This window comes from Terrapene carolina, unplaced genomic scaffold (assembly GCF_002925995.2).
Source record: "Terrapene carolina triunguis isolate 2854851 unplaced genomic scaffold, T_m_triunguis-2.0 Scaffold139, whole genome shotgun sequence".
NCBI classification, from domain to species: domain Eukaryota; kingdom Metazoa; phylum Chordata; order Testudines; family Emydidae; genus Terrapene; species Terrapene triunguis.
In genome coordinates this window covers 7,607,298-7,629,881 of record NW_020664490.1, presented here as the reverse complement: position 1 = coordinate 7,629,881, position 22,584 = coordinate 7,607,298, and the positions used below count along the sequence as shown (strand labels likewise).

The following is a 22,584-nucleotide window of genomic DNA, read 5'->3' as shown; positions in this document are numbered from 1 at the left end:
GGAAACTCCCTGCTCGTCCGCCCATCTGGAAAACTGAGACCACTTTGCCAAGTAGGCTCAGCATGTGGAGGGCCACCTGCTTTCTAAGAGGACGCGCTGAACCCCTTCCGAGCACATCCTTTCCTCCCGGCCTAACCATTGAGCAGCCACGCTGTGAGGTGGAGTGCCGCTAGGTTGGGGTGGAGAAGGCGGCCCTGGTCCTGGGAGAGTAGGTCAGGGCGGGACGGCAACGGCCACGGCGGGGTGACCACCAGGCCCGTGAGGGTCCCATACCAATGCTGCCTGGGCCATGCCGGGGCAATCAGAAGGACCAGGGCCTTGTCCATCTTTATCTTTTCCAGGACCTTACCGATCAGCGGGAACGGGGGAAAGGCATAGAGAAACTGACCTGACCAGGACGAAGGCATTGGAGATAGCGCCCCATCCCAGCCCTCCCCACCCCCCCAGAGCAGAACTGGGACAGCTACAGTTCTGCCAAGTCGCGAACAGATTCACCTGGGGAGTTCCCCACATTTGGAAAAGTCTGTGCACCACCTCTGGTTGGAGAGACCACTCGTGCTGAAAGGAAAAGTATCTGCTCAAGCGATCTGCCCACGCGTTCTGGGCGCCCAGTAGATGGAAGGCCTGTAAGCAGATGTTGTGGGCTATACAAAAGTCCCACAGCCTGAGGGCTTTGCAGCAGAGGATCGGGCCCCTCCTTGCCTGTTGATGTAGAACATTGAGGTCATGTTGTCCGTGAGAACCCTGATCACCCGGCCCTCCAGGTGCGAGTGGAAGGCCATGCACACCAGCTGTACCGCCCTGAGCTCTTTGACGTTTATGTGGAGGGTCAGATCCTGAGCTGACCACAGACCTTGGGTCTGAACGTTCCCCACATGGGTCCCCCATCCCACGTCCGAGGTGTCGGACACCAGTTCCAGTGACGGGGCCCTGCCCCTGAATGGGACCCCTTGGAGCATGTTTCTCGGGGAGGACCACCACCATAGGGAGGTGATCACTGGCTTGGGCACAGTGAGGACTTTGTCCATCCTGTCCCTGGCCTGGGAGAACTCCGAGGCCAACCAGAACTGAAAGGGCCTCATCCTGAGTCTGGCATGACGGACCACATACATACATGTTGACATGTGACCCAAGAACTAGAGGCATGCTCTGGCTATTGTCACCAGAAACATTGTGACCGTGTCGATGAGCCCCTTCAGGGTCTTGAACCTGTCCTGTGGGAGGGAGGCTCTGGCCGACGAGGCATCCAGGACCTCCGCGATAAACTCTATGCGTTGTACCGGGAGTAACATGGACTTGGTGTTGTTTACCAACAGACCCAAAGCGGTGTACGTGGACAGAAGGAGCACCACATGATTCCGCACCTGTGACCGGGAGCTGCCCTTGACCAACCAGTCATCCTGATAGGGGAAGATCTGGATCCCCCGGCACCTGAGGTAGGCCGCTACCACCGACATACATTTCGTGAATACCCTGGGGGCAGTGGACAGGCCAAATGGGAGGACTGTAAAATGGTAGTGTTCCTGCCCCACCGTGAAACGGAGGAAGCATCTGTGCCCTTGAATATATGAATGTGGAAGTATGCATCCTGCAGATTGAGGGCGGCGTACTAGTCCCCGGGATCCAGGAAGGGGATGATGGAGGCAAGGGAGACCATGTAGAACTTGAGCTTCACCATGTACTAGTTCAGGCCTCGCAGGTCCAAGAAGGGCCTGAGCCCCCCTTTGGCCTTCAGGATAAGGAAATAGCGGGAGTAGTACCCCTTGCTTTTGAACTCCTCCAGTACCGCTTCCACTGCTCCTAGGCCCAGGAGCCAACCCACCGCCTGCTTGAGCAGAGCCTCGTGCAAGGAGTCCTTCAGGAGGGATGGGGGGGGGGAGGATGGTTGGGCAGGGTCGAAATAAACTGGAGGGTGTAGCCCCAGGAGATGGTGTTGAGGACCCATCGGTCCGAGGTCAGCCGTGACCACTCCAGAAGGAAAGCACACAACCGATTGGAGAAGGGAAGCTTTACTGAGGGTGGATCCCTGATGAGAACTGGCAGGGCGCCCCCGGGGATCCAGTCAAAACCGTCTTTTCCCCGCCTGCTTGTCCTTGGATGACCCAAGCTGGGGGGCAGGCCGAGAGTGCCACTGTGGGCACCTTTTATAGTCCCGTGACTTTTTATAAGTGGTCTCGTATTTTGAATGGGTGGCCTAAGTGGGAGTTTGCTGCGGCTTGCACTTAGGTTTAACCAGAGCTGGAACAGAGACACCCAGAGGCTGGAGTGTTGTGCGGGAGTCTTTCAGCCCATGCAGCTTTGTACCCGTTTGTTCTGCAAACAGGTTTGCCATCAAACGGGAGGTCCTGCAGGGAGGTCTGCGCCTCGCTGGAGAGCCCAGAGAGCAGGAGCCATGACGCCCTTCTCATGGACGCCGTGGAGGCCATGGACCGCGCGGCCGTGTCCGCTGCATCCGAAGCTGCCTGCAGGGTTGCCCTGGCAGCTGTTGTGCCCTCCTCCACCAGCGCTTTGAACTCCTTCCTGTTGCGCTCCTGGAGGAAGTCCTTGAACTTGGGCAGGGAGCCCCACAGATAGAACTCATACCGGCCCAGGAGAGCCTGGTGGTTTGCCACCTGTAACTGGAAGCTCGAGGACAAATACATTTTTCTTCCAAATGAGTCCAGCCTCCTTTAATCTTTATTTTTCAGGGTAGGGGCTGGTTGGCCCTGCCGTTCCCTGTGGTTGACCAACTCGACCGCCGGGAGTTAGGAGCAGGGTGGGTGTACAAGTATTCATGCCCCTTGGTGGGTACAAAATACTTGCGTTCCGCTCTCTTAGAGATTGGGGCCAATGAGGCCGGGATTTGCCACAGGGCATTTGAAATTTTCACCATTCCTTAGTGGAGGGGCAAGGCCACCCTGCCTGGTGCCGAGGAGGCAGGACATTAAACAGGGACTCCGAGGGCTCCTCCATCTCCTCTGCTTGCAGGTGGAGGCTTGATGCCACCCTTTTTAAGAGTTCTTGGTGGGCCCTAAAGTCCTCCTGCGGAATGGATGGAGGAGGGGCCGTAATCGCCTCATCTGGGGAGGGCAAGGAGGCCGGCGCGGTACTTTGTGTGTCCACTGGCACCGGAGGGTCCACCACCTGGTCGGTCTCCAGGCACGGTGTCAAGGATGTACGTCCCACCGACTCCTTCCTCAGAGGTCTGGAGAGGGAGGCTGATGGTCCTTCTGAGGCTCTGGCCAAGTTGGGGGCCATGGTGCCCACTGGTACCATTGGGCTGGCCATGGGGCCTGGTGCCACTGCATCTGCTGTGGCTTCGGCGGAGCCGGCTGTTCGGCTTGGCTGGAGTGGCCCATCGATGGACGACTACAAAGGGAGGCCGGGCTGACATACGACCTGCTGCTGTCCCTGGACCAGGAGGAGTGGTGATGCTGACCACAGTACTGCGATTCTGACGCGGAGGACCTGTACCGTCGGTAACAGCTGTCCGTGATCGGCTCCGGCGGGCGGACCCATGACGGCGAGACGACGGCGATCGACGCCCAGGGCTGCGGGGGTGGTGCCGTGGTGGGGTCCTCGAGCGGGACAACGAACCGGAACGACGTCGACGTTCGTGCCGTGACTGGCTGCGATAGCCCCTCCGGGACAAGGACCTTTGGCGTAGTCTGCCTCGGTCCCGTCAGTATTCACTCCTCGAGGCGGAGCGGTGCCGAGAGTCTCGGTCAGACGGAACCCAACCAGACAGCCTGGTGGGAGTCGAGGGTGATCCACGTGGATTTTGCCCTGAACGGTCGCTGGGCGGCGAACGGCATCGGGAACGTTCCCTCGACCAAGACCAAGTTGGGGGTGACTGCGGAGATCCCAGCAGCGGCTTGCCTCTGGAGCGCGGGGCCGACAACGGTGGTGCTCCTGGTACCGGCATGGACATAACATCCCGAGCCGCCTGCAGGGCCTCCAGTGTGGAGGGCATCCAGACAGGGCTGCTCCGAATGGGCCGGGCTCCTCTGCTCGACTTGAGTCGGAGGCCTAGAGGCCGGTGGGAATCGAGGACTGCCCAACATGGGTCTAGCCTCTGTCCCAGGTTTACTCCGGGGCCGCGACGAAGAAGGCCTCTTCCTAGCCTTCTTGGCATGCCCTGTGGACGGGGAGTGGTGCCGACTAGTCGATGGTGCTGAAGAGTCGCCGCGCACCAACACCGCGGTGCCTGGTGCCTACTCGAAGCGGCGCACCAGAGCCAGGGTCAGTGCTGCCTCCATCAGAATAGCCCGGAGACTAATGTCCCTTTCTCTCTTGGTCCAAGGCTTAAACGACTTGCAGATCTTGCAGCGATCGCTGAGATGGGTTTCCCCCAAACAGCATAAACAGTTCGCGTGCAGATCACTCACTGGCATAGATCTCCTACAAGTGTCGCATGACTTAAACCCCAGGGCATGGGGCATGCCCCGGCCTGGGCGCTCTAGCTCAACTAAACAACTAATTAACTACAGGTACCATACACTGAATAAACAAGAAATTTTGGGGACGAGCTACAGCAAAGCTGGAGCAGAGCGGTTCCGAAGCACCTTCACTGGCGGCAAGAAGGAACTGAGGGTGGGGGGGAAGTGTGCAGCCCTCCCTTATACCACGCCATGGAGGCGCCACTCCAGGGGTTGCTAGGGATGCTCCCCTATGGGTACTGCTAGGGAAAAAACTTCCGGCACCGGTGCATGGCGAGCACACACACCTATTGTGGAATACACATGCGCAATCACTCAAAGAAGAACCACTGATCTAGACCATCCCTGCCATGAGTGCAGGGGACTGGACTAGATGACCTCTCAAGGTCCCTTCCAGTCCTATGAATCTATGATTTAACTTAACAAGGTATAAATTAAGGGGTGAGCTCCTGGAGTTCATCACTAGGCGTCATGCTTTAATTATTCTTGTGGCTTTTTCTGAATCCTTTCCAATGTTTCAACATTCTTCTTGAATTATGGACACCAGAACTAGACACAGTAGTCCAGCAGCAATTGCACCAGTGCTAAATAGAGGGGTATACAGACTCTGCACTCCTACTTGAGAGTTCTTGATGATGCATAGAAGGACCTAATTAGCCCCATTGGCCTCAGTGTCTCACTGGGAGCTCATGTTCAGCTGATTACCACCTTGACCCTGAAGTCTTTTTCAGAGTTAACTGCTTCCCAGGATAGAATCCCTCATCCTGTAAATATGGCGTATGTTCCTAGATCTATAACTTCATTGGGCCATATTAAAACACACATTTTTTGTTTGTGCCCAGCTTACCAAGCAATCCAGGTTGTTGTGGATCAGTGATCTGTCCTCTTCACTATTTACCATGTCATGCTGTCAGGAGGGGCTCACGACCTTGAGTGGCTACCTCAGGGAAGACTAATAAAAACAGGGCAGACACCCCAAACTGGTGGTATGTTCTATAATTAGATTTCAGCAAGCCAGTAAGAAATGTGAACTCCTGGATCACTGTAGCAGGCTCACTATGGAGTCACAGACAGTCCCCTACATGATCAAAGTGGTCTCTTCTGGCCTTAGAATCTATGAACCTGGTGATAGCTAGAGGCCTGAGACCAGAAGAATTCAGAGGTGCAGTTCACCAGAAATTGAGACAACAACCTCACTCAACTATCAGTGACTCTATACTTGTATCTGTGTATTCCAAGTCTACACCTCACAGGAACAAGTCCTAAATTATGTACAAAAATCTGTTAACAAGTTACAGTAGAACCTCAGAATTACAAACACCAGAGTTACGAACTGACCAGTCAACCACGCATTTAATTTGGAACCGGAAGTATGCAATCAGGCGGCAGCAGCAGCAAAGACACAGACATACACAAATTAAAAAAAAAAAGCAAATACAGCACAGTACTGTGTTAAACGTAAACTACTAAAAAAATAAAGTGAAAGCAGCATTTTTCTTCTGCATAATAAAGTTTCAAAGCTGTATTAAATCAATGTTTAGACCTAAACTTTTGAAAAAAACACCATAATGTTTTGTTCAGAGTTACGAACATTTCAGAATTATGAACAACCTCCATTCCCGAGGTGTTCATAACTCTGAGGTTCTACTGCAGTATTTCTGGTGATTATTTACACGCGATGGGGAGTAGCAGCCCATCAGACTTGCCTTAACCATCTCAGAAATAACATTAAAAAACCAAAACGACTGCATTCAGACTTGGCAGAAAATCTTAGTACTATCTCCCAAAGAACTTCAGGAAAACTCCTTTTTCAGCATAAAGGAGAATCCTCTATAAACAAGATCCTCATGTTCACACAACACATTCCTGTAACAATGAGAATACCTTTGAGACAGTGAAACAGAAGACCTGACCTGAAGAAGAGTTCTGTGTGAACTGAAAAGCTTCTCTCTCTCACCAACAGAAATTGGTCCCATAAAAGATAATACCTCACCCACCTTGTCTCTCTAATATCCTGGGACCAACATAGCTACAACTACACTGCATACTTGAAAACAAACAGTTTTACCTTCATGCTGTTCAAATTCCACTTGGATTTGTGAAAACAGAGCTTCCAGGTGTTTTTGTCGATTCTCTGCATGCTTTGCAGCTTCCCTTTCTTCAGCTCGACCATTACGAAACACATATGATCCAGCTGGTATCTTTTCCACCCACTGGAATAAGAATTCACATATAAAATTAAGGCTTTTATTTATTTATTTAAAAGTACCCTAATCCAGTCTTTTAAAATTCTATTCTCCCTCCAATAAGGCCAATTTTTTTAGGCTTTTTGAGGCTCATAAAATTTTAATTTCAGTTTTGAAAAACTCCCTTATCCTCTCTCTCTATTGCAATATTTTCAATTTAGGTTAAAATCTGACATTACACCTGGTAAACTGGGTTTAATTCCACCACAAAAACTTGAGGGCTGCACTGATTACCAAGTGCATGATTTTACAAAAATGGAAGAGTAGGCTTATGCCCAAAATACAGCAGTGGTATTCAGATCTGTCCGAATTAGCAGCCAAAAAAAGAATAGCTTACTGCCCTAGGAATCCATTATATGAAATCGAAGATATTTGGACCCTGTTTCTTTAGATATGTTTGAATACAAATAACAGACTGCTCAAAGAATGCCAGACCTCCATTCTATCTAGCTGCCATGTCCCCCTCTAACTCCCTTCAGCTTTGGTTAATCTTCCTTCCTCCTCATGTACATCTTCTCCCATTTTACTATTTTAATCTCCACCTTATTGTGTTATGTTTATCTGATCAATTATAAATCTGAATCTGATCAATTATAAAATTGCATAATTCTGTTGGAGCTCCCATGAAGTATATGGTAACTGGGAACATATACAAGCTATAAATAATTTTATATTTTTTTGTATTTTTATCTGCTCACTGAAAATTAATAAAGATAACTCCAAAGTTCAGGGCTGTAGCTTAGTTAAGATGACAGCTATAAAAAACAGTAACTCTATCTCTGTTGCAGTTTAAAAGTGAGGGAAGAGTCAAAGACTGAAAGCAATAGTTCAAAATTTTTACTCATGAAGGACTGTTTGAAGGAATTGGACCTCTGAAAGGAACCATGACAACCGAAGTGCCTAGCATTATTAATGTGAAAGATGCCAGAGAGGACAAAGAGCATAGGTTGGAAGCAAGGGACAACTTTGTTTTATCTCAAAGAGAATTATTTGCAAGAAAACTAGCAAAACAAAAGGAAACGATAATAGGAAATATCTTTGCTGAGTATGCTCTTTCTGCTAGCAGCACTTCCCACAATTCTGAGATATATGAATGGTTCCCCTCCTTTTTGCAGTTCCAGTGGTAATTAAAACATTGTAGCATAGCTTGTGCTGATCACATCCCTTTCTCTGGCTTGCTGCCAGACTATTCATTCCAAAACTGTGTAAGAACTCTTTGAACATTAGTAACAATTTCAGAGCCAACCAGGAAACTACATACACTACATTACCTGGCTCACAAACTAGAGATATAAAAATTAAATTTGTCCATTGACTAATAAGTCATACAGGAAGAGTAGAATTGTGGGAGATGCTGCTAAACAGAAAGAAAATTATTGGATAAGAAACTCTTCATTTTGCAGCCAACTGTCTCCCACATTTCTGAGACACATGGAAAGTAGCAAGCAGTGCACATAAGTAGGAAGGGATATAGAAAGACTGAGACAGGGAAGTCTCCCCCTGAAATTAAATGCCAAAATGGGAACTATTTCTGGTTCACTACATGCAGCACCTTCCCTTCCAAAGGAGACCCCCACAAAGGACAGAAATTCCACCTTATAGAATCTAACAAAAGTTGTTAATAGAGGACCTTGTTGCTGCTCTGCAGATTTCCTCAGTGGAAGCGTAAGCTTTTTCTGCCCAAGATCTTGTAGACGTTAATCTGATGCCTTGTATTGCTCCACATGCATAACTGGCCAGGGATAGCTTGGATCCTTGAAGCCTTTGACACTGGGCTTGTAGTCCTTTCTCAAGATACCATGTGGGCAGAGGAGGAATTGCTTTGTTTAGATGCACTGTCCACCACTATGTCACCCACTTTCTCTCCAAATAGGGAAGTGCCTGTGAATTTGGATGAGCACAGCATTTGTTTGTAGTGGGCATCTGCCATCCATGGGCACAACCACATTTGGTACCTGGCTGTTAACTGGATGTGATGCCCCTGGCTGAGAATCTCATAACATCCACTGAGATATCTGCCACAAAGGCTGTTGCTAGGGCTATTTTCTTAATGGTAGATGAAGTCAGGTTGGTCCTTGTTGTCCAGGGCGTTTGGGTCATCCAGCTAGGACATTAGGACATTGGGGTGACTCTTGCAAAGGAGGCAGTGGCCAGGGACACTGAGGGCAACCAAGGAAGATTCAAAATCCCTTTGAGGGTGATTTCCACCTTACTATCAGTTGTATATTTGGTTGGTATTATCCTATCTTTTGCTAATGGCATTGTAGCATCTACCTTTGATGTGATGGCATTTTGGGGCTCTTGCAACTTGTAGTATATAAGTGCATGTCTGCTGATATGCTTATGTTTCTAAGGGCTATCCCATTTATCCCTGATCATATCTTCTAAAGAAGAATACAATGGGATTGCTTTTTCAGGCAGACACTTGCCTGGCAGGTATTTGCCTTTGGGCTTCCCATCAGGTACCTGCTCTGGTTCGATCTGGATGCCAGATGCAACCTTTCCACACATTTTTTTCCATGCTCTGCTCAGAGCCTGAATCAGAAAGCTCTCTCATCCTGAGTAGATGTGGTGAAGCCTGAGTCAGAGGTCTTAGATTTCTTGTAATTTTTTTCTTTCCCTTTTTATATTTTTTGACCACTATCCAGGAGTGTATGTCTCTCTCTTGTGGCCCTTTTTATCAAAAACCTTGAGGCCTCTCAAGTTCTACCTCTGCATCATCCTCAACAAGGTCCCTTTTTGCCACAGTTCCTGGGTTAACTGCATTTCTGTTCCTTTTGTGGTCTCCTCCAGGGCACCTCTTTAAGGTCTCAGGACTCTAGCTGCCATCTCTCTATAGGTAGGATTTCATGTTCTTTTTCCCTCCAGACCGGAGTGTTACAATTACAGTCCCGTTACAATTCACTGTGCTTATCCCAAAAGTCTGACTTTAGTTCAGCACTTGCAGTTCTGCTCTCTCCTAAGGGTTATGTCAGCATTTACCAGTGACCAGACAGCCTTCAGTCCACACAGTACATTTATTTAGGACAAAAGCATTATAGAGGGAACAGATAATAAAATAAACTGCCTACACACATGCTAAGCTTACTGCCTGTTATCCACTTTCCACATGGAGACCCTAGCAGGTTTTCAAATTCCTTCAAACCCTTCAAGCAGGATTTTTCACTCTTGTTTAAAGTATCATGTCAGTTTGTAGATCAAGAGAAGGACTGAGGTCTGGTCTACACTACGAGTTTATGTCGAATTTAGCAGCGTTAAATCGAATTAAGCCTGGACACGTTCACATGGCTAAGTCCCTTTTTTCGACTTAAAGGGCCCTTTAAACCGGTTTCTTTACTCCACCTCCGATGAGGGGATTAGCGATAAAATCGGCCTTAGCGGGTCGGAATTGGGGTAGTGTGAACGGAATTCGACGTTACTGGTCTCCGGGAGCTATCCCACAGTGCTTCATTGTGACCGCTCTGGACAGCACTCTCAACTCAGATGCACTGACCAGGTAGACAGGAAAAGCCCCACGAACGTTTGAATTTCATTTCCTGTTTGCCCAGCGTGGAGAGCACAGGTGACCACGCAGAGCTCATCAGCACAGGTAACCGTGATGGAGTCCCAGGATCGCAAAAGAGCTCCATCATGGACAGAACGGGAGGTACGGGATCTGCTCGCCATATGAGGAGATGAATCAGTGCTAGCTGAACTCCGTAGCAGTAAACGAAATGGCAAAATATTAGAAAAGGTCTCCAAGACCATGAAGGACAGAGGCCATAACAGGGACGCACAGCAGTGCCGCGTGAAAATTAAGGAGCTAAGGCAAGCATACCACAAAGCCAGAGAGGCAAACGGAAGGTCCGGGGCAGAGCCGCAAACATGCTGCTTCTACGCGGAGCTGCATGCGGTGCTAGGGGGTGCAGCCACCACTACCCCAATCGTGTACTTTGACTCCATCAATGGAGAATCATGCAACAGGGGAGCGGGTTTGGGGTACGAGGAAGATGAGGATGAAGACAATGAAGATATCTCACAGCAAGGAAGCGGAGAAACCGGTTTCCCCAACAGCCAGGATATGTTTATCACCCTGGACCTGGAACCAGTAACCCCCGAACTCACCCAAGGCGTGCTCCCAGACCCTGAGGGCACACAAGGGACCTCTGGTGAGTGTACCTTTGTAAATATTACACATGGTTTAAAAGCAAGCATGTTTAATGATTAATGATTAATTTGCCCTGGCAATTGCGGCCAGTACAGCTACTGGAAAAATCTTTTAACATGTATGGGGATGGAGCGGAAATCCTCCAGGGACATCTCCAGAAAGCTCTCCTTCATGTACTCCCAAAGCCTTTGCAAAAGGTTTCTGGGGAGGGCTGCCTTATCCCGTCCTCCTTGGTAGGACACTTTACCACGCCAGGCCAGTAGCACGTAGTCTGGAATCATTGCATAACAAAGCATGGCATCGTATGGTCCAGGTGTTTGCTGGCATGCAGATAACATCCATTCCTTATCGCTCTTTGTTATCCTCAGGAGAGTGATATCATTCACGGTCACCTGGTTGAAATGGGGCGATTTTATTAAGGGGACATTCAGAGGTGCCCGTTCCTGCTCTGATGAACAGAAATGTTCCCCGCTGTTAGCCACGTGGTGGTGGGGGGGGGGGTGAAGTGATCATCCCCGAGAATTGGGGGTGGGGGGGGGGGGGGGTTAGTTGGGTTTGTGCTGCATGTTAACCCGGAAACCGCAGCCCCTCCTTTTACATTGCAAACCCATTTTAAATGGCCAACCCAACGGGTGCTTGGTATGGGAAATGAGGGCGCTATTGTTTGAAACCATTCCCACATGTTAAGAAGGTTAAAAAGGCCAAAAGACTGTGGCTTACGATGGCTGCCTGAGTCAGTTCAGGATGCTCCTTTTTGTATAAAGCTTGTTTTTTGTATGCTGGGCTTCTTGAAGCTGATCTGAACAAGTATGTGCTATTCCTCCAGTTTGTGATACGTCTCTGGAGTTGTGTGCCTTTCCAGGGATTTCCAGTAATTACTCTCAAGTGAATTTTAGTTTCTGGAGGAAGATCTGTAACCCTCCTCCCATGGAGCCAGACTATAATCCCTACCTCACAGCAATACATATAGGTGCAAAAGTGCCCACAATGTCTTGCACATCTCAGTATTACAGTCATAGAATCATAGAAGATTAGGGTTGGAAGAGACCTCAGGAGGTCATCTAGTTCAACCCCCTGCTCAAAGCAGGACCAACCCCAACTAAATCATCCCAGCCAAGGCTTTGTCAAATCGGGGCTTAAAAACCTCTAAGGATGGAGATTCCACCACCTCCCTAGGTAACCCATTCCAGTGCTTCACCGCCCTCCTTGTGAAATAGTGTTTCCTAATATCCAACCTAGACCTCCTCCACTGCAACTTGAGACCATTGCTTCTTATTCCGTCATCTGCCACCACTGAGAACAGCCAAGCTCCATCCTCTTTGGAACCCCCCTTCAGGTAGTTGAAGGCTGCAATCAAATCCCCCTTCACTCTTCTCTTCTGCAGACTAAATAAGCCCCGTTCCCTCAGCCTCTCCTCGTAAGTCATGTGCCCCAGCCCCCTAATCATTTCCATTGCCCTCCTCTGGACTCTCTCCAATTTGTCCACATCCTTTCTGTAGTGGGGGGCCCAAAACTGGACACTATACTCCAGATGTGGCCTCACCAGTGCCGAATAGAAAGGAATAATCACTTCCCACTGGCAATGCTCCTACTAGTGCAGCCCAATATGCCGTTAGCCTTCTTAGCAACAAGGGCACACTGTTGACTCATATCCAGCTTCTCGTCCACTGTAATCCGCAGGTCCTTTTCTGCAGAAATGTCGCTTAGCCAGTCAGTTCCCAGCCTTTAGCAGTGTATGGGATTCTTCCGTCCTAAGTGCAGGACTCTGCACTTGTCCTCGTTGAACCTCATCAGATTTCTTTGGCCCAATCTTCCAATTTGTCTAGGTCAGTCTTTTGAAGTTTCCATGCTTTCAATGTCTCATATCTGTCACACCATCCCACTACCTGTGGGATGGGGTCTCATTGTGAGAAACCACTGATTCATGTAGGGGAGAAAAGGAGTTGTGTAGAAGACCTGCTTTATTTCCCCCGGGGAACTGAGGTCCATTTCAGTATCTTGGGGTAAATGATACACATGGTGTCCCTTAAGGAGTCTTTTCTTTCTGGGCTAGGTCTTTTGTGAAATTTACCTCCCTGAGCTGGCTGGATGGCGCTGGTCTTATACTTACACTCTCTCCCTGAGATGATCAGAAACATCAAATTATTCTCCACTGGAGTTGCCATTCCTCAGGGGAGGGGTGTCCCAACATGTTAGTCTGACTTTCAGCCCGATGCACTGGCAGTGCAAGGGTTGGCTGTATGAGACCAGACATGGCATAATTTTCCTTCTGATAAGCCTGTAAAAGCTGCCTCACATATGATACCACCACTTTGGTTCAGCTCTGTGTTCATGGTAAAATTCAGCCATGTCTGAGGCAGGAGCAGAGGCAAGGAAGTGCTGCAGCAGTAGATCGAGGTGGTTGAAACCTGCTAAATACCCAATCCAGAAGATGAAAAGGAGGAAGAAGGGGTAAAAAGTTGCTACTGTCCAAAACATGTAAAAAAATAAAGCTGGCAAAGAAAATGGTCAGGAGCAATGCAAACTGCCACTAGCTCCTGCTGAAGAAGTTGAAGTTCTGCCATCAAGCTGGAGAAGGGGCTGTGCTACAAAATTATTGAGAGGAGCGGGATCAGCCCATTCTTAGTATTGTGGGAGATGCTGGCCTGCAGAAGGAAGCGTGTATCTGAATATTAAAAAATTCCATCTGAATTTCTGGTGGTGTTTAAAATGACTCTGTTCTATTTTATATACATTCACAACTTATTTTCACTGAAATTTAAAAATAAAATGATAATAGGTCACATAGTGATGCAACCAACTCAGGCAAAACAAGCAGCAATCCTAACAATGCTCCTTAATTTTTAACTTCTATGCTGTGGTGCTGTATGCTACAAACTGAACCCAACTGGTCTGGTTTGTTCTGCTTTGAGCTGAAAGGTTGTTCGTCAACATTTTTCCTTAGCTTGTTCTCAAACAAGTCTCCCACTTTAAAAATTACAAAGTTCTGAAACTCTCTGTTACTCCAGGCTCCGAGGAGCCAAAAGTAAAGCTGATTAGAGGATAATGGGCATAAATTGAAATAGTTGGTTCACTGAGGTATACACTTCTCTTGAAGTGTTAAGTCAAGTGCAGACATAATGAAGTGAGAATTTACTCTATTAGTATTTCACAAATGATACATTATCTTATTAAACTTTTTAGCCCAAAAGTATTCATACTGTACCTGAATAGGATAAGCTCTTTGAATAACTATATCGATACACCCAACAGTACCACCTTCACTGAAAAGTGATGACAAGGGCAAAGGAAAAGGTCTGGGATCCTGATGAAATCCTAGTTTGGCATGCCACCGAGCACGTCGAGTACTGTTAGCTGAAATCTGAGTAAATTAAGTGTTTTTAAGTGAAAATGCCACAAACAGACCAAAAAGATCAGTAAGTAATTGAATTTAGAGGGAAAACTCTCAATCTAAAATGTTCTTATATGTGAAACTGAACATATTAAGGGTTTTCTAACTTTTTCATAATGTGAACCACATCTGAATAGAGAGATATGCAAACTGACGGCCTAATGTATTTTAGTGAATAGTGAGTGTCCATGAGACCTAACAGCCTTATTACTTCATACCAGAATAGAAAGCTCCTCAAATAAAAATATTTCGCATGTCTCATACCCCAGAATTAACTTATGTCCCAAATTCTCCTCTATTCTTCAAAATCCTTCCCCCAACCTACTTTTTTCATCCCCCTCCCAAACAATGTCTCACATTCTTGAGCAATTTAGTACCAAATTATTTAAAAAAGCATTTAAAGAACACGTCAGCATGTAGTAACTTGATACAACTTTGCTGTATAAAAACTTTCCTTCATTTCCTACCTCTCTTGTATAATATCCTCTATCATGTCATGCCCCATCAAATCTATACTGCAAACTCTTTGTGACAGAGAATATATTTTTTATTTGCCTGTAAAGCTCCATCTACGCCTATGGCACTGCCGAGATAACTACCACCACCCTCAAAATGCCCATCTAATCAAGTTACAGTAATACTTAATTTCACCTTTAACATAAGAGAGTCTGGAGTTTCCAATGGTGTGCACGCATCTTGAGAGCCCACAAGTTCTGCTCCATGCACTATGATCTTCTGACCAACAGTCAGCCTTCTTCCATGTAACAGTGCTTGGAGAGGAGGGTCCAAGAGAGCCCTAACCCCATACCACCCATCTGTAACTTCAATCACTGCTGCTCTTTTTTTGCTTTCCACAAGGTTTTTATTACTACAGATATCAGACATGTTTTCATTTAATGATATGATTTTAGAAACACACAGTATGAGTGTTTTTGCAGCTATATCATCTCTCTCCACTATCTTTTTGATAGCTGATCGCTGATTTTTATCAATTTCCAAATCATATCTACAAAAAAAAAGGAACAGTGCATTCACAATACACTTAAAAACATACACAGTCTAAGATATTTTCTTTTAAATTAAACAGTGCTTAACTATAACTAACCAATCTATATGACCAAGCCCCCTTGGTAGAAACTGGAACTTCTATATATTTTTGAAAATGTTTATGATATATTTTAAGTATCAAAGGGATGAACTTAAATAACACAAGCATTCAAACAGATTCAGAAACATAAAATTGGTGTGTGCAAAATTCACAGAACTTACTGTGCAGCAAAAACCTTAAATATATTGCTGTACACTTACCTGTATTTTAACTGAAGTAGCACTCTTTCTGGTGTCAAACACCTATTAGCAAACTCCTGTGGAAAAGAGATTTCCATAGCTGCCAATTTCCATACAATCCATCTATAGTGGTTGTAGACCCAGGCTTCAGTAATTAGCTTTGGATCCACACCAGGTGTATCACAGAGTGCCCTGCATACAAATTTTTATAATATTAAACTGAACTCCATTTTAAGTTGTTCAAATTTTTTTTTGCTTTGCCGTTCTGGCTGCCCCGTTTTTTTTTTGCTTGGGGCAGCCAAAAAGCCAGAGCCGGCCCTGTATCCTATTTATTGAGGAAATCAGGAATGGCCATTGAATCAGAAAATATGAAAAATGTTGACAAGTAAATAAAATATTTTAAAAATCTTTCTAAAATAATCAAAACCGAAGTTGCAGTGTTTTGCATCATATGATGTCTTTTGGGTTGTAACTAATTTGCAAAATGGCCAGTAGCAAGGTAAAATATAATTGATTTATAAAAGTGCACAGTAGAGTTACACTGCCTATGTATATTTTGCTTTTAATTGATCTTCAGAAAGGGCCTGCAAATGGGTAGGGATGGGGAGTGTGGAGGAAAGAGTTATGTTTGCCTCCTTTTTGTTTCTTATGCCTTCTTAGGCAATATTGTGTATATTTACAAAATGTTTTGTATTTAGGCTAAGTTGTATAACTATGAACTGGATTCCCAGAATGCTTTGATTTTTTGTGGGAATTTACTTTCTATCAGAAGTTGTATGTTCTGTTAAGGAATGTTACATATAAATTGTGTGCTGGGAGCAGAAAACAGTTCTTTTCTTTACTGTCTAAACTTACTTTACTGTCTACTAATATCTGAAATGTTATTGTTCATGGTTGGTACAAATATCTTTGTATCCTGAAAATATAGGTATGAAACTAGATAAGAAAAAAGGAGTAAGGTGTATTTAATATTCTACTTGTCATAAACAAGTGGACTATATTTATAAGTCAAATTAAGCTCACACTTTGGGACAGACTGAACTGTTGCAATACTGTTCCTCTGAAACAGGTAATGTATAAACCCTTCTGTGCTGATCTATTTGATTAATAAATTGATTGAGCCAAGTTATGTGACATTTTGCTAATTGATAATCTAAACCAAACCACTAACAATGTATATAAAAAAGCCCTAAACAGCATATTCCCCCCTCAAATAAGAAAAGTTAGAATTTTTTTCCGCTAGTTGTTTTCCTTAGTAATTTTAGGAATGTCTTGTCTCCCCATTTTTTTTAAATTTTTTTTTTGGTTTGGAAGACTCCTTGGACAACTCACAGTTGAGGATCAAGGGCTTTTAGTCCTTCATCTGAAAAGCAGGGGTGTTAAATCCTTAAGAGAACTTTTCAATCAAGTGTTTTAATAAGATAGGTATTAGCAAAAAAACTCACTAATTTTTAATCCGAATAAAAATGAGAAAATGAAACCAAACTAGCTGAGAGGGGTCATCTCCATGTCATAATCTTGCCAATACTGCAGTTATTCAGAAGCTTCCAGAGTGGACAAACCCTGAATTTCTAATGTAGAAAGGAAAAATCCTTCAGGCCTTTCTTATAACTTCAAAAAGGTATGAATGAAAACTGGACCCACTGAAATCAACAGGAGTTTTACCATTGACCTTTGTGGAGTCAGGATCTCACTCTATAAATCCAACTTCCCTTTGAAAGGGAAGAGAGAGTAATAATTGAACTGGAAGATTTGCAAGTTCTCCCACCCATCATGCAAAAAACAAACAACAAAAACCTTCCCTCCTCCCCCCCACCTGAAAAAGTCAAAAGATCTCAATCAAAAGATTCAGCAGGCTTCCAGGCTACATGAATCTTGAAAACCACTCCGAAAATATGCTCCTGATTTTAATGTAAGTCAACCTTCTATATTCCTATTTGCAGATCACCACAGTGGAGAAATGGACAGATGACCCATTGCACATATTAAGCCTCACATAAATACAAAGGCTTAAAATATTCTTATGTACAATGGCATAAGTAGACTAAAATGTGCATTAATGACCTGTAGTAAGAGAGTAGCTACCATCTTATAAACACTTACTGTGTATACTGGTTTTATCATAGGGCGGGGTTATCAAACTTGGTTCGCAGCTTGTTCAGGTCAAGCCCCTGGCGGGCTGCATGACGCTTTGTTTACCTGAGTGTCCGCAGGTACGGCCACTCACAGCTCCCAGTGGCTGCAGTTTGCCGTTCCTGGCCACCGCTTCCCGCAGTTCCCTTTGGCCGGGAAAGGTGAACCATGGCCACTGGAAGCTGTGACCGGATGTACTTGCGGACGCTCAGGTAAACAAAGTGCCTCGCGGCCCGCCAGGGACTTACCCTGAACAAGCCGCGAACCAAGTTTGGGAACCCATCATAGGGTAATATCATGTAGTAAATATAGGAATAATTTTTTCCTCAAACTCATAATCAAACCTGTAAAATTCTTCTTTCCCTGCCTTTCCCTCATCAGTAGGTATAAGCCATCCTCCATCAGCAAGCTGTATTCCATGTCCAGCCAGTAAATACTCCTTACTGAAAAAATCCTGGATGAGAAACTGGAAAGATTCTGCATTTATGCTGTTAACTTTTATGCAGTGCTTCGAAACACCATACATGTGCAGCTGTAAATGATCAGGTGAGAGACAGCAAAGTAAGAAAAACTATCCGATACAACAAGCATTTCAGCAACCAGAAAATTTTCTTGTTAAATACAGTGTTATTGTAAAACATCTCCTTTAAATGTGTTCAGTTCTCATCTGCCAGGGAAAACTAATATGTAATCCAAGCATAGAGGAGGAACTCCTAACAATATTACACCTCTACCCCGATATAATGCGACCCGATATAACACGGGTTTGCATACAACACAGCAAAGCAGCGTTTTGTGGGGCGGGGCTGCGTGCTCCGTCGGGTCAGCCTCCGACACGCTGCTCTGAGCGGTGTGTTAAGGGTGGGAGATGGGCGGGCAAGCAGGGTGAGGAGGCGAATGGGGAGGTGAGTGGCAGGCAGGAGGGGGGGTGAGGAGGCAGGCGGGCGGGAAGACAGTGAGCAGGAGAGCGGTGGTCGGGTGGACACGGGGAGGCGCACCGGACAGATGGTGAGGAGACTAGCGGGGAGGCGAGCGGCAGGCAGGGTGAGGAGACGAGCTGGAGCCGGGAGTGCTGGGCGGATGGTGAGGAGACTAGCAGGGATATTGATTTGTCCCAGGCCCCACACCCCTCTAGGGACGGCTCCGAGACGCTGCTCTGAGCGGCGTGTTAAGGGTGCCGGGCCAGGGGGTTGGATAATAATATACCTATCCTATACCTATCTCATAGAACTGGAAGGAACCCCTGCCTTCACTAGCAGGACCAAGTACTGATTTTGCCCCAGATCCCTAAGTGGCCCCCTCAAGGACTGAACTCACAACCCTGGGTTTAGCAGGCCAATGCTCAAACCACTGAGCTATCCCTCCCCCCTTAAATTCACATTCACATTAAGGGGCAGAGGAACTCGGGGGGCGGTCAGGGGACAGGGAGCAGGGAGGGTTGGATGGGTTGGGGGTTCTGAGAGGTCAGTCGGGGGCGGGAAGTAGGTGGGGGTCGGACAGGAGGCGGGGCCAGGCTGTTTGGGGAGGCACAGCCTTCCCTACCCGATATAACGCGGTAAGATTTTTTGGCTCTCGAGGACCGCGTTATATTGGGGTAGAGGTGTAATTGGAAGTTGAAGCTAGACAAATTCAAATTAGAAATAAAATGCAAATTTTTCACAGTGAGGGTAATTAACCATTGAAACAATGTTACCAAAGATTGAGGTGGAATCTCCATCATTGTCAATTTTAAAAGAAAGCTTGGAAGTTTTTCTAAAAGATATGCTCTGGGTCAAAGAGGAATTAATTCAGAGAAGCCTTAGGGCCTATATTACACAGGAAGTCAAACTAGATTTTCACCATGGTCCCTTCTGTCTATTAATCTAAAATTTTCACTTATCAAACATTTCTCAACAAAATTTGCATAAACAATATGAGATCCTCAATCAGCAGTAAAAGATTTTACATGGATATTTTTGTATTGTTTAATTGGGCCCTTTTGTCCAAAGTTTACAAAGGAAATGAATATAAACACCAAAGAGTAAAATATTTCAAACAAAACAAACTGCCTAAAAAAGACCCAAAAGATCATTTAAAAGATCATTTTTCTCTATTATAATGGCAAGCTTGTCATTTTAACTAGAAAAAAAAGGTGGAATAAGAAGGTGGAATAAAATCTGAACGCAATTTTCTACATTCATGCCTAAGAAACCATACATGTCACCTATTAGCTATTACCAGGCTTTTCAGTTAATCATTTCTAAAGCTATCAATTCTCTAGTAAAGCCAAGTATGTTACACACACTGTGGGCTATGAGAAAGTCTTAGGTTTTATAGGAGTGATGTCACACATATGAATTACAAAAAACAAAACCAAACACCACAGCCAATAAGAACAGTGGGATGACTATGAGATTCTGCCCCTTTGCTCTGCTGGGAACAAGAGGGTTCTGATACCAACTTGGCTCCAAGGTAGCAGAAAAGAGGAAAAATCACTAGTAGGATCTCAGCAGAAATCAGAACATGTTATATAAAAGGCTGAAATTTCATTTTAGGATTAACTATTGTGGGTTAAGAGCCATCGCACTGGGGGATTTACAGCCCCTCACTTTACCTTTGTAATTTGCTCTACCCTTATTTTGTAATATAATTTTTGAAGGGCCACAGAGATACAAAAGTTTCTTAAAACTAAAATGACTGCATGTACTAGTTAATTTTTTTTATTGTGATTACTACCTTAGTGAATGTACTGCTGTAATATTTGGCTATAAAATCCAAGGAGTATTTAAGTATTTCACTTAAATTCACTTATTCAAAATTAGCTAGACCTTTTGAATAATACAATAAAGATCCACCTGTTCAATGGAATAAGTACTAGGAGACTTTTCTTCTACAGCAGCTTTCAGAGAGATCCTTTTTGCTGCAGATGTTTTCATGAGATAAAGACTGCCTGGCTGCGGGTGAATATTTTGCCTTTGTTTCTTTCTAATTCTCATCTCTTGCAGATTTCTGGCACAGTGAAGGTTTGCAATCATTTCCATCAAATCTGCTAGGAAAAAAAACACCACACATCAAATCTTGTTTCAATTGTGTGTTAATTTAGGATATGAACTCATTTCAATAAAAGCAAGTGGGTAACAAGCATGATTTTTTTAGCTAGCATAATGGTTTTTAGAATTTGCCATACAGCAAACATACAGAATCAAAACTATTTAAGAAGTATCATTCATTGAAAACATTTTAAAATGTTTAATTCAATGAGTACATTTCAAAGTTAAACACTTTTATTCTAGCATCTATGTTTGTTTTTGTTGAAAACATTAAAATAGAAAGTAGTCAATCATTTCTGAATCTATAATCTTGAGATTTTAAAAAGAAGTGACCTTTTCCTTGTAAACAATGGGCCTAACTCTGCAAACACTTATAGATGTGTATAATGTATGTATTAGTCCCATTGAAGAAATTTGGACTACTCACATAAGTGAAGTTACACATGCTGACTGGGATTTTCAAAAAAGCCTAAAAGAGGTAAGCCCAACTCCCACTGAAAGCTGAGTACCTAATTCCCTTACGCCTCTTGGAAAATGCTGGCCATGAGCGTTTGGCAGGATTGGACCTAAATTTTAAAAACATTGGCAAACAAAATAAACGTACGTACATACGTACATAAATAAAACATACTAGAAGTGACCATTCTATACAGTGCCTAGAATAATGTATGCTAAACAAAAATATATAACCAAATGTTAAATGAAATTCAAATAGCTGTCACACAACATATTTTCCAAGAACTGCTGTGTCCAAAGGTATAGCAAGTCCTTCACTGACTTTCAAAATGTACATATAAATGAAAATGCAGCATTATGAATATCACAGACCAAAATCAATCAAATATTGAAAAAAGTTTTTTACTTTTAAATTTCTATTATCTAATGCTCCTATGTATAGGTTTAAAAATAAAAGCAATAAACTCTCAATAATATGCAAAAAGCTTCAAGGTTATATTCAAACAATTACTGCTCACAACAGATAAATGGTCAAAAACATTTGCCTGAAAATACCTGAATCACCATCTCCATTATCTCCTAAATTACATGCTGTAACTTGGTTGGTGCAATCTTTCTCCTCTGACTGATAACCTTCAGTCTCTCCAGTATTTGGTTGAATTGTGACATCTTTTAGTTCTTTATCTCTATTCATATTCTTGTTAATCAACGAGTCAAGTCTTTTGCTGCCATGCTGCTCATCTGTAGAAACATCTGTCTTAACTTTGAAAGGTGGCACAAAAGTTTTGGCAGTTTTGCTTAATACAGGCAGATTTTTTCTTTTATCACTTTCTTCAGCAGAAATCTTATTAAATGGAGTAAAAAAACCTGATGTACCACTTAAAGACTGTCTTAACATATGATGCTGAAAAATGTCAGATTTAGATTTAAATCCTTTAAACCCCTGGTCTGGTATAGTAAGATTAGGATTCTTGACTTCTTGTCGTTCTTTAGTAGCACTGTATAGAGAAAAATATTGAACAACATATAATTGAGCTTGGCTATCAGTAAATTTTCATACAAAACCTAACAAAGTTTGTCATTCTATATAATTTTCTTTCTTTAATCTAGTAGCCTCCCATTTAATAAATAACTTTCAATTATATTCACATAAAATAATTCTTAGAACTAGCTAATTCTTAGTAATAGCTTTATTACTTCAAAGAAATCAGGTTGCCTAATACATTTTATATCTATGGAAAAATAAAATCTGAACACAGATGTATAATTTCCATGGAATATTGCAGCATTTTTATATTAAGGCAAAAATTTAAATGATGTTTCAGTATAATTTAAATTAAAATTGATTAGCATTTTTTTAGATAATTGTGTAGCAAATTACTAGTAGTAAGATTAAAATCAATCCACAAGAACATATTCACCCCATATTCTGTGAAGCAGTTCTTTAGAAATAAATCTTAAAATTATACTACACGTT

General features: G+C 44.2%; 1 protein-coding gene across 1 annotated transcript in view; it reads right to left on the bottom strand.

Moving 5' to 3' along the window:
- The window catches only part of LOC112113032 (breast cancer type 2 susceptibility protein), an 86,485-nt gene that overhangs the window by 25,161 nt on the left and 38,740 nt on the right, over positions 1-22,584 (bottom strand). Inside the window, exons 13-19 of the mRNA XM_026653430.2 lie at positions 21,663-22,105; positions 20,457-20,650; positions 17,967-18,154; positions 15,511-15,681; positions 14,854-15,208; positions 14,017-14,172; positions 6,487-6,631 (exon numbers count right to left, since the gene is read on the bottom strand). Coding sequence (XP_026509215.1) covers positions 6,487-6,631; positions 14,017-14,172; positions 14,854-15,208; positions 15,511-15,681; positions 17,967-18,154; positions 20,457-20,650; positions 21,663-22,105 — 1,652 coding nt within the window. The remainder of the gene's footprint in view (positions 1-6,486; positions 6,632-14,016; positions 14,173-14,853; positions 15,209-15,510; positions 15,682-17,966; positions 18,155-20,456; positions 20,651-21,662; positions 22,106-22,584) is intronic.